The sequence below is a fragment of the Oryza sativa genome, chromosome 8 (assembly GCF_034140825.1).
Source record: "Oryza sativa Japonica Group chromosome 8, ASM3414082v1".
Lineage (NCBI taxonomy): Eukaryota > Viridiplantae > Streptophyta > Magnoliopsida > Poales > Poaceae > Oryza > Oryza sativa.
In genome coordinates, this window is record NC_089042.1 from 7,762,380 (window position 1) to 7,780,595 (window position 18,216).

General features: G+C 40.6%; 2 protein-coding genes across 2 annotated transcripts; one reads left to right on the top strand and one right to left on the bottom strand.

Annotated features, from left to right (window-relative positions):
* Positions 1-260: 260 nt before the first annotated feature.
* Positions 261-6,147, bottom strand: LOC4344977 (geraniol 8-hydroxylase). Its single transcript, XM_015793732.3, has 2 exons — positions 5,227-6,147; positions 261-893 (listed from the first exon to the last, which is right to left on the bottom strand). Exons 1-2 carry the CDS (start codon positions 6,145-6,147, stop codon positions 261-263), a joined length of 1,554 nt encoding a protein of 517 aa, XP_015649218.1.
* A 1,352-nt stretch (positions 6,148-7,499) lies between these two features.
* Positions 7,500-9,056, top strand: LOC107277132 (BTB/POZ and MATH domain-containing protein 1). Its single transcript, XM_015794038.3, has one exon. The coding sequence runs from the start codon at positions 7,636-7,638 to the stop codon at positions 8,731-8,733; it is 1,098 nt and encodes a 365-aa protein (XP_015649524.1). The 5' UTR covers positions 7,500-7,635; the 3' UTR covers positions 8,734-9,056.
* Positions 9,057-18,216: the final 9,160 nt, after the last annotated feature.

The following is an 18,216-nucleotide window of genomic DNA, read 5'->3' on the forward strand; positions in this document are numbered from 1 at the left end:
TGTTGGTCGGACCACTATCGGGTCGGCGGTCAGACCGGCCGGTCAGACCGGCCTAATAGCCCGGTCAGACCAAATACTGACAAATATACCAAGAGTATTGAAATTATAAACTTATTGCTTTGTAGATGAATATCAAGTTATTAGAGTACAGTATGCGATATGATCGCCAAATTCAGATGAAAATGTGTCATTTTGTTGCCACAGAAATGCAATCCAAATAAACCCAATGCTGGGACAATATAAAAGAAAAATTCAAGTTATCATTCTTGATGATCGGCTGGCTTGACTGAAATTGGTGTAACTAGAGCACACAGAGGGGTGGCCTTTGCAAGTGTCAAGCCAAACTTCTCTGACATATCTATCCCATTCCTTTCTACCTTAACTGGTAGGTTCCATTTGAATTGGTTTAACAATGATCCCAAAATTAGATGTACCATCCTATTTGCTAGTGGCATTCCAGGGCATATCCGACGACCTGCACCAAATGGAATAAGCTCAAAATGGACTCCTTTGAAGTCGATCTTACTTCCCAAAAATCTTTCTGGTATAAATTTTTCTGGTTCGGGCCATATATCCTTATCTCTGCCCATCGCCCATACATTTACGAAAATCCGTGTCCCTTTGGGTATTGTATAACCTGCTATCTTCATTGTCATCTCAGCTTGGCGTGGTAATAATAAGGGAGCTGGAGGATGGAGCCGAAATGTTTCTTTCACCACAGCTTGAAGGTAAGGCAACTGACCAATCTCTGATTCCTTGATATTTCTTCCTAAGCCAATAACTTGTGAAAGCTCATCACAAACTCTAGACATGGACTTTGGATTTTGCATCAACTCTGCCATTGCCCATTCGACAGTGCTAGAGCTTGTGTCACTTCCCGCACAAAACAAATCCTAAAACATGAATTATAATTGTCAAATTAGTTACATTACTAGCAGTTATATCGTTATAGATAAGAAAAAATATTACACCTTACAATTTAATTGCTTTTTTTATGGAAAATACTTCATCCGATCCAATTTAGTCATCACTGAACTTTCACCAATGTCCACCTCCTATTCCATGCTGCATGCACAGGCCACAGGGGCAAAGCTAGCTAGGCATAGCGCAGTTAAAGATTAAGCCCTAGGTTTAACTCGATCCCTAATCCCATGTAAATTCCATACAGAACAACACGACTTAGGTATATAAAGACTTGATCTGTTGGGATAAGTAGCTATCAATTGCTGTGTTTAGTTCTTTTCAACTTCTATTTTTCCGTCACATCAAATGCTTGAACACATGCATGGAGTATTAAATATGGATAAAAGAAAACCAATTGTACAGTTTACATGTAAATTACGAGATGAATCTTTTGAGCCTAATTACACCATGATTTGATAATGTGGTGCTACAGTAAACATTTGCTAATGACAGAGTAATATTAGGCTTAATAGATTCATCTCACAGTTTATAGGCGGAATCTGTAATTTGTTTTATTATTAGTCTACATTTAATACTTCAAATGTATATCCGTATACGTCAAAATTTTCTTGGCAAAGTAACTAAACACGGCCAATGTCAAACTGCCTGTTGGGACTTGGGAAACACTTCTAGCTACCGACAAAGTCTGCCACAAGTGCTTGCCAGGGGTCTAGCAGTAGAGACAAATATTTGCCGACAAACTTTCTTTTTGTTAGCAGGAGATGTATATATGTAGGTTGTTCAATATTTTTCATGACAGATAAGATAATTTCTGATGGATAAATATACCCCAACCGACCATGTGATAGCACCTTTCACGACAGACTTAGTGACATCTATTTTTTCCATGAATCTATTGTCTCTATTTTGGTGTTGTGTTGTAGTGATAACAGAAATACTACAACATAGTATACCAACTAAGATGAAATAGTTTACACTCCTCACATCATCATGATACCTAAGTATTAGAATGATTGGTACATACCTATGGGTATCAATGTATGGTACTCCTATACCATATTTGATAACATATATACCACATCTAGTATCTAAGGTTCTGTGTTATCAAGACATCAAAAAGTTTTACTGGACCAACGGTATAACGTTCTCTAGCTAGTTCCCCTCATTTCACCGGTGATGTGGTGGTGGAGTCGTAGGTGGATGACTTCACCCACCAAGTGCTCACAAATATTAGACATATGTAGTTGAGCTTTAAATAAGAATTTAGTAAGATTAAGGATGTCATTGAGTTATATCTCTAAGGATATGTGTGAGGAGATGCATTTGCTCGGTGTGAGTATGGTGTTATATGTATAGTGATGTATGTGCATACATGTCTAACACCATGTGATTGAAAAAAAAATAAAGATACCACGTGAATTTTTAAAGTAGTGAAGACCCGATTAGCAGCTCATCAACGCCCTGTGTATGGGTTTATCCTCTCTCTTTCCCCTAAGAGCAGATACAATAGCAGGCTATAAGCCATCTATAAACATATTTTAAAAAGATAAAGGAAGAGAGAGAAGAGCAGCGGGCTACAGATATGTAGCCAGCTGCAGCACGGACTCCAAGATATAATGTGTGTATGACAGGCAGGGTCAGGTATTAATAGTATAGTAAGCAACTATTGTATAAATTGGCTATTACATTGGCTATATATGATTTAGAGATAGTAGTTGGCTATACTATTAAACTTGCTCTAATGCGGTAGGGCGTGATGGTTGGTTGTGGTGCTTAATTAATAAGCTAGTATATAGTATATTAGACTAGACAACAACCAATTGGGTGCAAGTCAATTGATGTGGTACTATAGATTAGCCTTGCTCCCTGTTCGATATGATAATTTGGGACTACAGATTGTTTGGTCAAGAGCATGTACAATAGCAGGCTATAAGGCAGTTATAAATATATTTTAAGAAGATAAATGATGAGAGAGGAGCAGCGGGCTATAGATTTGTAGCCAGCTGTAGCACGGACTCCGAGACACAGTGTATGTATGACAGGTCAAACCATGTATTAATAATGTAGTATGTAACTATTATATAAATGAGCTATTAGATTAACTATAGATAAATTAGAGCTATTAGTTGGCTATACTATTAAACTTGTTCTAAGTAGATCCCGTGTGTATTTTATCTCAGATCTGATGAGTTTGGGTATTTTTCTGATCTTCGTTAGTACAGTACTATTCTCTATTGATAATGGCCAGATCGAGAGAGTACTAGCGGAGAGTAATAATTAATTCATTCGACAAGTCATAGGTTTGGCAATGATTATTAATTATAGTTCTAGCCCCTTCTAGCTAGTTGCACTTTATTTAAAATACTTTATTCCAGCGTTATACTTAGCTTGTATACTGTACATATAAATGGGACAAACTATGGGCGCCTATTTCCATGGTCAATCTACCACACCGGCTACTATATCCTTACCAAAATAAATCAATTTAAGATTAGATGAAACAATCTTCTATCCAAATTCATTGTGCTTTTTAGGGCCTCATTTAATTCTAAATTGATTTATTTTAATACTAAGAGATACTTAGCTATTATTAACGCCATGCAATGTCCTATGTGTCGCACCATATGGCACCTATTTTTTTAGTGATGGCCTCGATCATATTTTTAATTCAATGTGTGCCAGCACTAACCTATATAGTATCACTATTACAACCTTAAAACAATCCATACCATCGTTACAATACATATATTATATTTAGGACTTAGGATATGCATTTTACACCTTAAGGAGATGTGTCCTCTCATCAAATACACTGGGTCTCTGTTCAAAAACAATGTATGCATTGACTCCCTCCGTTTCAGGTTATAAGACTTTCTAGCATTAATTTCCCACATTTATATAGATGTTAATAAATCTAGGCACATATATATGTCTAAATTTATTAACATATATATGAATACGGGCAATGGTAGAAAGTCTTATAATATAAAACGGAGGAAGTATTAACTAAAAAACTTAAGGAATGCATTGACTCACATTATTACACCTTACAATACATATATTATATTTGAAAACAATGTATGCATTAACGCAGGATTAATTAAGTATTAACTAAAAAACTTAAAAAAAATTTACAGAAAATTTTCCATATGAATTTTTAAAGTAATTTTCGCATAGAAAATTTTTTTTACAGAAAACGTACCATTTAACAGTTTGAAAAGCATGTGCATAAAAAATTGGGAAAGTGACCAAACGAACTCAGCATAACGTACTCGTGAAAACCAAATCCGAAAACATTTCACGACACACTTTCTCGTGTAAAAAAATTGGGAAAGTGACCAAACGAACTCAGCCTAACGTACTCGTGAAAACCAAATCCGAAAAAATTCACGATACACTTTCTTCATATATACCAGTATAAATATTCAAGTCTAAAAACTCACCATAGAAAGCGAGTGGAAGAAAAAGGACAAAATCAAACTGTGAACAGTGCAAGTATTGCTTACTTTTCCAACTATGTGATTTTGCTCTTCATTTTTTAACTAATACTTATGTTTGTCCTCAATCCACTAAGAGGACTAACAAATTGCGTTATAATTCATGTCAAATTAAACAAGAACACAAAAGTTATGTCAGTTATGCTTGGCAACATTTTTTTAATCGCATAAGTGAAAATTCATGTTAAAACGTTTTAAAACCATAAAGGGATAGAATTCATGTCAAAGTGGTTGATGTCAAAATAGGGAAAAAAATCACAAAGTACTAAAAAAACAGCGGCAAACCTGCAAGGCCGGGCATACGTACATTTTAAAACTATTAAGTCCTCTAAACTGGGGCGTAAGGGGACAAATAAGGGCTAAATCACGAAGTTAAAAAGATAGTAGTAATGTTAGTATATAATTAAGGGAAAATGAATAAATTGAAAAGATTGGTGTAACATTACAATATTTGAAGTTAAAAAAATAAAGGTAAAGAAGAATTGTCTCTAAACTTTATAATTGATTCTTACCCTTTCAAGGTAAAGAAGTATATATATTTACGGTGATCTCTACTAGCATATTTATCCAAAATATATTCTCGCGTGGATGTCCAGATATTAAAAAACATCATCAAGGAATACATGAAAACAGATTTGCTAAAAAAATTGTCGCAATTAATTATGCTATTGTTACATTACATTGTAACTACAGTATACGTAACTGCACTGTAACACATATTACGGAGTATAATTTAAGAAATCACCGCCATTCCGTTCAATTAATTAAAGGGATTAGGGGGGAAATATAGTATTAATTGGATTACCGTGAATAATGAGCGGAGAGTGTCACGGTCGAGCTCCGCCGCATCATCCCGCCGCGCCGCGATGCCGAGGAGCACGTCAAGGAAGTCGCCCTTCCTGGCCTCGCCGGCGTCGTGCTCGCGTAGCCTGGCGTCCACCTCGGCGTCGAACACCCGGTGAAGCCGCGCGAAGAGGCGCGCCAGCCGGCGGCGCCACCCCTGCAGGTCGGCGGCGGCGAGGACGGGGAAGAAGTCGGACACGTTGGGCCGCCCGCCGGCCTCCATGATCCTCGCCACCGCCTCCTGGAACCCCTTGGACCCGCCATGGTCGTCCAGGCTCGTCAGGTCGCGGGAGAAGATAGTCCGCGACAGCAGGTTCAGGCTCGTCGCGAACGCCACGCGCCCCACGTCCACCACCGCCGGCTTGCCCCCCTCGCCGGCCGCCAGCCTCGCGACGTGCGCCACCAGCTCCCGCACCTTCTCTCGCCGGAGGCGCCGCGGCGCGGCCGCGTCCAGCCGGTGCGGCGCGAACAGCTCCGTCGCCATGATCCTGCGGAGCGCCCGCCACCGCGGCGCGCTGCTGGGCAGCCACGCGACGGAGCTCCTGGCGTGGTCGCCGGTGGAGTCCGGCGAGGAGCGGCTCGCGAAGGCGGCGTCGTGCCTGTGCAGGATCTCGCGGGCGACGGCCGGCGAGGAGGCGACCACCGTGGTGACCGCGCCCAGTCGGAGCGACATGAGTGGGCCGTAGGCCATGGCTAGGGCGGCGAGAGAGCGGTGTGGCTGGTCACCGAGGAGGTGGAGGCTGCCTATGAACGGCAGAGGGCGGGGACCCGGCGGGAGGCGGCGGCGAGAGTGGGCGAGGAGGTCAAGGAGGTAGACGGAGAGGAGAGAGCCCAGAAGCCATGGCAGCCATGGAAGAAGAAGGGACGGGAAGAGGAACGCCATTTTAATTTCTTGGTGATCGTTTCACTACTCTCGATCTGACCAGCAGACAATGCCATGCACTGTTTGTATATATCTGCGCCCTCCCGTGGGTGGAGGTTCCTCTGTCGCTCGATCGTCAACTTGTCATTCGCCATCCTAATACTTGTTCGTTCCCAATATTTTTGAGGTATTAAGAAAGTATGTTAAGATGATTATTGAAAGAAGTGTGTGATTGGTTGAAAAGAAAAAGTAGGTCAAAGAGAATAGTCAATAGAGACGCCTATCCGTTGGCTAAATGCTGAAATATGTCATACGTTGTATTAGCAAAACAAAAAATATTTGCGAATAAAAATTGTATATATATATGTCTTAGTGATTTAAATATCACAGTAAAAAATAAACTTTGATGAAAAAACTTGAAAGTTATAAAATTTTAGTTTTTTACAGTGACCGAAAAATTTTAGTTTTTTACAGTGACCGATTCTATATAGTGGAAATGACGGGGCAAGAGTATATACTCCCTCCATTAAAATATATAATAACATACAATTGGATTAGACATATCTTTGTATTATAAATCTGGATATGGACATCGAGATTGGTAGTATTAGAATGTGTCTAATTTGATCCTAGATTATTATATGAGTTTTAAAACAGAGAAACTAAGTCTTAACAAACTTAAAGTCTTCGTTATTGCACTTCAACGGTTAATTCGCTAATTAATTTGCTTCAAAATATATTACAAAGTACTATAAAAAATTAACACCATAAGGAAGTAGTTTCATAGCATGAGGCCAAATACATTGTTATTTTGAAGTGAGCATACTGGTTAGGTTTTTTTGGTGGAACTATTTTACTCGGGTAAAAATCCTACATTTGACACGGGTGCTCGTATTTACGGCTAATTATTTTTTCAGTAGTAGGTGACGTACACGCCAACAGCGAGACTCCTGTGGTGACTTTGCCAATTTCAAGATATGCATGTTTCAATTTTTCGTTTTCAGTGTTTGTATCGGGCGGTGCTGATATGGCGAAATTTTCGAAATTTGGAACAAAATTTAGTTAAATTTGAACACATATTACCAAAATTCACAAAAAATTAAAAATATTGAAAATTTCAGCCAAAATAATATCGTATAGGAGTGGGTCCAAAATGACCGAAATTTCTGATTTCAGTCTGAAATGTCAGACCCTGAAGATATGTCAGCCCAATCTTCCAGATGTGCTCGTAGGGGTAGGGTATACGTGCGCGTCCATATGGGTAAGATACATTGTTATTTTATTTATTTTTAAAAATTTACAAATATTATGTTTTCAAAAATACGGACGCCTTCTATTTATTTTTGGAAGGAAGGAAATTAATCTCCCTCTACCCTAACGCTCGGGCCGTCTCCTCCTCTTCCAAACTCCCAATTACCTTTTTCCTCCTCCTCCGCCGCTTCTCCTCCTCCTCGTCTTCTCAGGCTCCCCTCCGCTCGCCTCCTCTCCTCCTCCGCCGCCGTCGCCGTGATGGGGACGGGATCCAAGAAGAAGAAGACGGTGTCGTGGTGCACGACGGAGGTATCGGAGGGCACGCACGCGTTCAAGATCGTCGGCTACAGCCTCAACAAGGGCATCGGCGTCGGGACCTTCATCCGGTCGGGCACCTTCGCCGTCGGCGGCCACGATTGGGCCATCCGCCTCTACCCCGACGGAGTCACCGAGGATTCCATGGACTACGTGTCGGTGTATCTGGAGCTGATGACCGAGAACGCCAAGGCCATGGCGTTCTACACGCTGGGCCTGGTTGATCCGGTCACCGGAGGGATCCGCTGCAATTGGTCCCGATCATCGCCGAGGCTGTTCGATTCCTCCGATTCGAGCCGTTTCGGGCCAAGATCCCCACTCTTCATACCGAGAAGTGATCTGGAGATGGAGGAATCTGGCTACATTGTGAATGATCGCCTCACGGTTGAATGCGAGGTTACTGTCACCAAGGGGCCGCAGGTGTCAAGAACCATTGGTTGCTCTGAAATCGGCGTGCCACCTTCAGAGCTATCTGAACATTTTGGGAAGCTGTTGGAGGAGGAAGAGGATGTAGGGAGGGATGTGGTTTTCAGTGTCGAGGGAGAGTCCTTCGCCGCGCACAAGCTCGTGCTCGCCGCGCGATCGCCCGTCTTCAAGGCGGAGTTTTACGGGGAGATGATTGAAAGGGGCACATTTTCCATAGATATCAAGGACATGCAGCCTTCTGTCTTCAGGGCTCTCCTGCATTTCATCTACACTGATGTGTTGCCTGCTGACATTGGCGATCTTGAGGGAGATGATTATGTCGAATTTATCCGGCATCTAGTCGTGGCGGCGGATAGATATGCCATGGATAGGTTGAAGTTGATGTGCCAAAGCATCCTTGGAAAGTATGTTGATGTGAAGAACGTGGCGACTACGCTGGCTTTAGCTGACCAGCATAACTGTGATAAGCTTAAGGATGTTTGCATTCAGTACATTTGCTCTCTGGATGAGGTTGATGCTATGGTCAGGACCAAAGGCTATGCAAATCTCAAAAGAAGTTGCCCTTCTGTGTTGGCAGATTTATTTGAGAAGACAAGCAAGTTCCGTGCTTCTTGATTAATTAAGCTTACTCTATGATTAGTTAATTTAGTTCCCTATAGTATTAGCTTGTCCAAACTTTAAGCCATGGGCTGTTAGTTTAGATCTAGGTGACCAATTCATGGATAGGTTAGCAGAGCTGATGGGTAGGTTATTCACTTTATTTTTGATTTAAATGAATGGCCTGCAGCTAATTTTCATAGAGTGGCTCATATCCTGGTAACCCATGTGTCATTAGTTTATGTCTTAAATTTTGTGCACCCTTTTGTCGAACGGTTATTGTATAAATTGTCAAATATCAGTGTCTTCAGCTGTCCAGTAAATAAAAAAGAACTTGCTTATGCTTATAGTGCTTTGATAATGAAACCACTACAGAATACAGATAACAAATGCATGTCATTGTGGTAGGAATGGATGACTAAAGCAATTATTTTGATGATATTATGATATTAATCATGCAACCTTCAAAATTGGATGATAGCTGTTAATGTACAATCTGGCACATAATTTTTGGAGGTATGTTTTCTGTTCATATATCCGTGAATGTAGTTACTCAGCCAATTAGGCTCAATTATACTTTGTGCCTGGAAAGCCGTAAGATTAGTTCTTGTATATCTGGTCACCTGATAAACTATCAAATTTCAATTTAACATCATACTGAGGTTTAAATGAAAGGTGAAACCAGGTTTTATAGCCCTAAGTCCTCATCAATAAATAGGTCACCGAGGTATTTTAAGTGCATATAAGAAGGGGCAGAGCCACAAATTGGTCAAGCAGATTATTTTCTGATGTGCTCATGTCTAACTATTTTATATCTCTGGATTTTCATAATATTTTAATAGAGCTACTAATAATAAGCCTAAAGCCAAGCTCAAGCCCAAATTTCCGTAGGTTTGCCTCTGCCCCCGCATATATATAAGAGATTTATTCCTGTGTTATGAGTCAGCCAGAATAATAGCTCTATTTTTACATTGCCGAGCACAACATAAAACCCTCTCTCATAGTGAAGTTTATCAAGGTTGTATGCTTGGAAAGCTAAACAACAGTATGGACGAAGCTTCAGAGGTAAAGATATGATCATTGTCCTACCGTCCTACTGAAATTCTGCTGCATTCATAACAATATTCAAGTTCAAGATCCTTCATAAGATTGAAGTGATCTAATATATCTAGCGTCATATATAGGAGCATAAGAATCATAAGTCTTGAATCAAGCTTCTGACGGCATAGTTTGGCAGCTGATGGAACTACTGCATCTTAGTTGTTTCAACCAGAGGAGAATCAGGTATTGTTTTCCTCTGTAATCTATCTTATGTATGAGTCGTTCAGTTATTCAGTGATGCTGATAGCTTTGAGACGACGCTTTATTATGCGATCAAACTTCAGGGTCATCTTTTAGTGCATAGTATAATATCAAGGTTCTATACTTGTACATTTTAATAGCATGACAGCTATCTCCATATAGTTGTTTCATTTTGATAAGTACATGGTTCTGGGGAAAGATGGTCCTATGTAGCTGTATTGAATTCCTTCTTTTCCTTATTTAAGCAGCATCCATGACAGAACATGAGGAAAAGAAGATTTGATGAATCCTAATTTAAAAATATTTGTTATAACAAATGTTAAAAAAAGGATAACAAAGTTTGTCAACTTGAGATGGTAGTGTGCATTGTGTTAGAAACATCAGATGGCCTATATGCTGCATGTCTCATTTTTATTCTGTGGTGTGGTTTCAGCTCATTAGTTTGTTGAGAAAAATATGTAGTTGGGACTTGGGAGTATATTAGTATAAACAAGCAAGGCTTATTAGAGTTCTTCCTGGAGGATGTTGGTTGCTGCTGTTGCCAACTTGTCGACCTGAAACCAATGCATGCATATCCTGACCTGTTGCCTGATGGTTATCATGTTATATGTACCCTGATTAGCCTCCTGGTCTTCTTTTATTTCTGAGAAACAATGCATTTGATGATTATTCCTTATTCAAAAGCGTATCTGGATTGAATGCTACTATTTAGCTACGCATAGAAGGTATGTAATGGCTCATGGCTGGACTTGGACTTGATATATAGCATTCTAGATTTTACTGTTTCAATCCATCGACCCAGATGTATTTTGAATTTTGCACAAGTGAAATAACGACAAGTGAAATCAATCTTTGTGGTGAAGAAAAATCAACCTGTCTCATTTCCAGAGATTCCATCTGCATGCCGAAAGGATGTGTCATTAGCTTGTATGACAGCTTGTAGGGTGAAAATTTTGTTCAAACTGTGTGATTGTCTACTTGTCGTGTTGAGGTTGGAATAGGTGGTGGACTGATGGTGGTGCCATGGGGAGCATGTCAGCCAAATTTTGTCATATTATGGCAAAATTTGCTACATAACACTCGAAAAATATGATATTGGCTACAAGACATCGTAAGATTATGGTTTTGCTGTTGGACACTGTAAATTTATGGTATTTTACTACTAGACACCGTGAGCATTATTATATTATTTTCATCACATTGAGGAGAGAGAAGCCGCATGAAATGTCCGTTTTACCCTTCTGATCAAACTAAATATGTGTGCTTAGCAGCTTAGCCTGTGTAGATTGATGGGGGCACAGCGGCACTGGCTCTAGCAGGTCGATGGACCTCTCATCATACTGCCCAACGGGCAAGCATGGCTGCTTTGTGTCCACTGAAGAGGGCCATCAGGATTCGGTTCCTCACGCAATTCCGTCCGGCCTCCTCGTCCATGTCGCCACCTGGAGGATTCGGTTCCTCACTGCTTGCGATCGACTAGTCGTTTTTCAAGTTCGCAACCTCGCGGTGGCAAGGAGACCGAAAAGGCTGCAGGAGAGCAGTTGGCCGTGCTCCTCTGTCCCCTTAACACCAATGGAGAAGCAAGGTGGCAGTAGCGCAAGTTTCGAATGGAGGCCAAGGTGAAAGGAAGTAAAAATCCATTTGAATAGAAATGTAACTAAGTATTATAAGAACTCACTGGTGAAAGGAAATTGGAAATAGGGCTATGGATGAAGAGATTGTGCTCGCTCTTTAAAAACCTAAGTGAAAATGAGAAGGGTGCTGAGGTCATTCTTTAGTGTGTTTCTCTTTTAATCACTCAAATATATTATTTTAATGAGAGGCATGTCCATTAGCAAAATACCACAATTTTATAGTGTCCAGCAGCAAAATCAGATTATTACAATGTCTTGTAGCCAATACCACATTTTTTAAGTGTCACGTAGCAAATTTTGCCATATTATTATTGCATTGGATGTACGGGTGATTTGATACGAATTTTTTTTAAAAGAAAGGGAAATGTTCGATCTAAGTATATAAGTGCATTATGGTTATTTAGTTTGATTTTGGTTAGCCAGATATTGTAGATGAGGGGTATGTGCATTTTGCGAATCTAATCTTCTCAAGCCGACAGTTTGGCCTCAATAATTAGAATCTAATCTTCTCAAGCCGACAGTTTGGCCTCAATAATTAGTATCATTGAACCACGTGGCATATTTAAACTTTGAGATAAATCTAGGATTAAAATGAGGTAAAGAATTGATAAAAATGCAGATCCATCGGGGAAAAACTAAATACAGAAAACACCAGTAGATTTTAAAAGGAAAAACATAGGGCCTGCCCCTTTGCAACTAAAGAAATTCATTTTCCATTAATCATCAAAAAATAAAAGAAAATGAAGACCAAACTGGGAAAAAATTAAAAAAAGAATAATTGTGAAATTATTTAAGAAAATGAAAATAAAGTTAAAAAGGTAGAAGCAAAATAAATAATAATAATAAACTACAAATTTTACTGTTCCTACCATCACGGCATCACCACTGTCCTTCACGGTCACAACCGTACTGACAAGCCAAAGCTCAGTGTTTATGCCAACTACGGGCTAGAGCTCTCTGTCATGTCCCAAGCCATCAATGCCTGGCCGAATCAAATAAATCTAGCTAGGAATCGTTCTGAAAAAAAAATCACGATTTGTTAAATAGGAAAGAATAAAATAAATAGTGCATTGGGAAAAATCTGACCTACTTTCTTCTAAGGATAATTCTATCATTCTCGAGAAGGTATCATATTTTTCAGTATAAAATTGAATATCTCTAAGTATTAAGGGTGTGTTAGTGTGTCTAAAGGCATTTTGGTCTTTTCTCATACTCTTGTGTACATTTTATATGGTCTATTGATCCCAAGTCAATGCACAAATTCAATCCCCAAATCTTCTCTTAAAGTGACATTAGATCCAAAATCTACCCACCAAATCTCCCATAGCCGGCGCGCGCCGGGCCATCGTCGTTGTCGTCTGTCATCTACAATCGTCAACAGCAATAGCAAAAATATTTTTGGTCGCTGCTAGCAGGAAGCCGCATTGGTCATCACTAGTCTCGTCGCCGGCCATCCATCGCGTCAAGCATCTCGTCACTCTTCGTCGTTGTTGTCAAGTAGCACCAGCAGCACCAGTCAGTGCCTTCGTCTCCGAGCAACAGCCAGCATCAAGCTCGTCCGTCACTTGATCTTCCATCAGCAACAAAATCAACCATCATCATCTTGGAGTAGCACCAGCAGCAAGGTCTTTCTCCCCCAGATCAGTCCTCGCTTGTGCTGTAGGATCGCACAAGATCGAACAAACCTACCAGAGAGAGGTGAATGGTAGGGAAGACCAAAAACCCAAAAATCTTTTGCGGAATTAAAGATTACCCTCAAACGAAGTCGATGACGAAGTCCAGTCGCCGCCAGTCGAACCGCCCACCTGCCGCCGGTCAGACTGCCGAAGCCTCGCCGGTCAGACCGCCCGTACACCTGCGGTCAGACCACCGCTATCCCACCGGTCAGATTGCGCGCACACCTGCGGTTAGACCGTCGGGACCCAGAAACACCGGTAGATGACAAACTCGAAGATGTAGATTGAAACTTTTCGACTTTATTGCATCAACTAGTATTTATAAAGTGCACCAACAGCACTCCTCACCAAAATCTCGAACTAAACTCGAAACCCTAACTTTCTCTCAACTTGTGTCTCTCTAAAATCGATACTAGGAAGTCTCATGCTCCCTCTTTATTTATAGATAAAAAACCCCATACTTAAATAGGTATAGAACTCCTATTTCTAATAGAACTCAATCCCTCACTTTCCTTTTTCTCCAAAACCACAGCCGCACCAGCCATGAAAAATCGCCGTCGCCATGTCGGACTCCCTCTGCTGATCAAATCCGTCTTCAACACATGTCCTTCTCCGTACGGCTCCCGCTCGTCCAGCGTGGGCCGACGCCTGGGCCTGCTCGGCCTTCCAACAGACCAGAACCAACACACATGGGCATGCATACATCACGTACACACGCATGTACTGCTCGCCACAGTACACACATATGCATGCTACAGTACCTCGCCGTACTGTAGCGCTATATACTCCAATCCAATTTCTTCCGATCTCCTTGAACACCGATGCTTGCACGCACACCTCGTGAAGTCCGTTGCGAAGATCTCTCTCACACGATGTCCATACACCGTATGGCATTTTGTATCCAACTTCGTCACCCGGTATCCTTGACTGTCTGGACCTCAGCTCCTCTCTGGGTCTAGTCCTGATCCCCACCATTGACCGAAGTTGACCTTTAAGAATTCTGACTCTAGTCACCTTCTCACATGGTATCCCGACCTCAATAGACCTTTGCTCCTCTCGAGCATAGTCCCGGTCCTCACCATTGACCAAGGCTGATCTCAAGCCATCTGCAAACAATCAGACAAAACGACCGTTTCTGGGCACAGATATCACAACCTGACCCACATTAGTCACATGCACTCACGCCAACATTCACACATCATTTCAAACCAATTCATTGATTAAATTATTTGCACAGCCAATTATTCATTACAAATATTAATCATGACAATGATTTCACATGTGCTTGCCATCCTCGTCCGCTGAAGCTCGTCGTCTTCCCACCGCGTCAGATCCGGTAATTGCAGGCTTGCAGCCATCGTCCAGCTCGTGGTGGCCTCTCGTCAATCCTCCTGTCGTCCTCCAGTTCGGTTCCAGCAGTGACAGCAGCAAGACGTCCTCTTTGTCCATCTTCAAGCAACAACCAACAATAGCAGCCAGCAACTCATTGTTGCCTCGCCTGTGTCTCCGTCGACACATTCGCTGCTGTTGGCTCCGGCAAGGACGGCTTCACCTTCAGTGTCAAATTAAGGATTGTGCAGTTTGTTCGGTTCTAATCCTAATTTCACTCGCAGAATTCACATGTTTTTAACTTTACTCCATCACATGTGCAGTCAGTTTTCGTGCTTGCTGGTCGCTGCCATCTGATAACCACTCATCAATCATCACCATGCTTCTGTCAGCATGTTCATTAGTAGCATCCTTTGGATCTCTTGCTAATAAGTAATAGAGCAATTTTACGATCCTTGAGGAGGTACCATGAGGTACCACTTTTTCTATTGTAAATTTGGTACCTCTTGGTACCTAAGTACTATGAGGTACTAAATTTTACACTAAATTTTTGGTACCTCATGGTATTTTCTCAAGGACCGTAGAATTGCTCTAAGTAATATGCATCTTTGCTTGCTGCACATCTATCAATATTTCCTTTTGCTATATCTATCAATCCATGTCCTCTACTAATCAATTTCCTATGTCTCCTACCGAGTCAACCAAAGTACATTGCATATCCTTCGATTCGTTGAAGTCTTGCTAGTATATCATCATCATCTTCACTAGTTCCATGTTGGAGCTAGCCTTCATATCCTCACCAGCTTCACGTCGGAGCTGGTCTTCGTCATCAACAACTCGTCGGAGTTAACCATCATCATCAGCTTCCCATCAAAGCTGGCATCATCATCAATCCGTGAAGGTCCGAAGAACAGTTTGTGAAGGGCCTTCATCAATATCAATGTCTCATCATCAGTCAAGGACCTAAGAACAGTTTGTGAAGGTCCATTGTCATCATCATCAACAACTACATCTCAGAATCAATGAAGAGCCAAAGAACAGTTCGTGAAGGCTTCAAATGTACCAAGGTTCGAAAAACAGTTTGTGAAGGCTCCGAGGTCAACTTCATTGAGGAGGAGATGGATTTCTTCATCATCATCAACAACTACATGTCAGAATCAATGAAGAGCCGAAGAACAGTTCGTGAAGGCTTCAAATGTACCAAGGTTCGAAGAACAGTTTGTGAAGGCTCCGAGGTCCACTTCATTGAGGAGGAGATGGATTTCTTTTCTTCTTCATCATCCAAGAATTGCACGTTCCGATGACATCTTCAAGCATGGACTTTAGATTTATCCTAGTGTGGCATTAATCTAGTGTTTAGTTTCAAATGCAATGTTATTGCATACCCATTGCATTTGAGTGAGGGTGTTAAGTATGTATGTGTGTTAGTTTGTCTAAGGATGTGTGTTAGTGTGTCTAATGGCATTTTGGTCTTTTCTCATACTCTTATATACTTTTTATATGGTCTATTGACCCCAAGTCAATGCATCAATTCAATCCCCAAATCTTCTCTCAAAGTGACATTTGGTTGCATGCATTCCTCTGGCCCGCGCCGGCTCATCTCTCTCATCCATGGTGAGTTTGGCTTGGATGAGGAGATACTACAACAAAACCATTGTTTTAAGACGTTTCACTTAAGTTATTCTATAAGTCGTCTCTCTTTTATAAGTAAAATTGAAATAGGGACGATGTTTGAGACGCTTTATTAGTTGAGGATAGTTTAAGACGCTTTACATGTTAGCACAAAATTAAATCGTTTAGAGAGGAATATTGAGACGTTTTGGAACGTCTCATGTGTAGAAATGAGTTTTGAGACATTTTTATTATATCTGTGTCATCGTTATTAGATAATATATAATTATTTATATCGAGAAAGACAAAAATAAACACACTGTTCCTAATCGTCATCATCAAATACCGTTATAATAATATTATAATTATTTGGACAAAAAAATTGAATATTTAATATTCAGTCTCAGATTAAAAAAGAAGAGTATCTGCTACAGGACGCATGTTTGTAGAGTTGCAGTATAAGAAAAACTATCTATTTACCTTCAAGATTGTTCACGTTAATGACTTGGTTAATGCATGAACTTTGCAACCTGTAGGTGCTGTGTTCGAGCCCAGATGAAAGCGTTAATATCAAATATATTAAGATGCGCGTGCCTATATTAATGCTTCTATAAAAGCGTCTCTATATTTTGTAGAGATGCAATTTACACGTCTCTAGTAACATCTTAAATAATATAGGTACGCTTTAAAAAGCGTCTCCATAATTTTGAGACGGTGCAAACAGAGACATTCCTACGACGCTTTATAAAAGCGTCCCAGTTATCTGTGGGAGACGAAATAAAACGTCTCTATCCTACAAATAAGATGTCTCCATTGGGTTGTTTTGTTGTAGTAATTACACATGCAACCGTTTGGTTGTTTGTATCAGTTTAGCCTTGCTAGGATGAGATTTTGTTTGGTTACTTGTATGAGAGATATAGTTGGGTTAAAATTTTGTTTTGGTTGGTTGTATAAATTGTGTGTAAAATTTTGGTACCTCGAGGTACTTTCTCAATAGCTAGCACATCCCGTTCTTAATAGAACGATGGCAGCTCAAGCATAAGGAGATGGATAGAAGGAAAGGACACAAATTAGAGAGAAACCGGATGGTCGCGGTGATGATGGTGCATGGATACCGCGGAAGCAACGGTCCGCTGGCGGTAGGGGCGCAACCAAGGCGGGCAAGTGGGATTTTGCCTACTTATCCCACTTTTAGTTCATTTTTTATCCTAAAATTTATACTACTATGTGGCGGATATGGGATCGGGTTCGGGAACGTAGTATCCGACGGATATGGATTATCCGGTAAAAAATTCAAGTATTACCCGGATAAATATACGGATATTACTCGTATTATGTTTTTGTGAGGCACTTTTTCTATTATGTATTGGTTTTACTATGATGTATTGTGCCCTATTTATTTCCTAAGGTCCTAATGGCCTAATATAATCGTATAATGTATATATGGAATTGTTAAATGGTTATTGTCTATGTGACATATAAGATTGTTGCTCCGACTTGATATCCGAATAAATATTCGTAACCGATAGTATATGTATCTATTTTGGTACGTATTTGTTCCGTATTTTTGCCTGACATTATCGAGTTTGTATCCGTATTTGCACTATCCGTGTCCGACCCGATTCTGATTATAAAATGTGGGTTAGGATATGGGAAGGGTGAGATCTGACCGAACCTGACCCGTTTTCACCCCTACTTATGGCTCGATTACTTTCTCTCCTCTGGTCCTCCCTAGCTTCTGACCTCATTTGGATACGGTCAAGTAAGGTTATCATATCGTGTAAAAAAAAGTAAGGTTATCGCGTCTTCGGATTGGACTACAAATCCTTTAGTGTCATTCTTTACCTATATACTTATTCATATTTGGGTATATCTTATGATAGATATTACTTTTGACTAGAAAAAAATACCCGTACGTTGCGACGAGTGAATGCTATTTTAATCATATT

What these genes read in the sequence shown, in the direction of transcription:
- LOC4344977 (XM_015793732.3), bottom strand. Translation starts at nt 6,147, where the DNA reads ATGGCGTTCCTCTTCCCGTCCCTTCTTCTTCCATGGCTGCCATGGCTT. An exon ending in CTCTCCGCTCATTATTCACG is followed by an intron (nt 894 to 5,226) that starts GTAATCCAATTA and finishes TTCATGTTTTAG; the next exon opens with GATTTGTTTTGTGCGGGAAG.
- LOC107277132 (XM_015794038.3), top strand. Translation starts at nt 7,636, where the DNA reads ATGGGGACGGGATCCAAGAAGAAGAAGACGGTGTCGTGGTGCACGACG.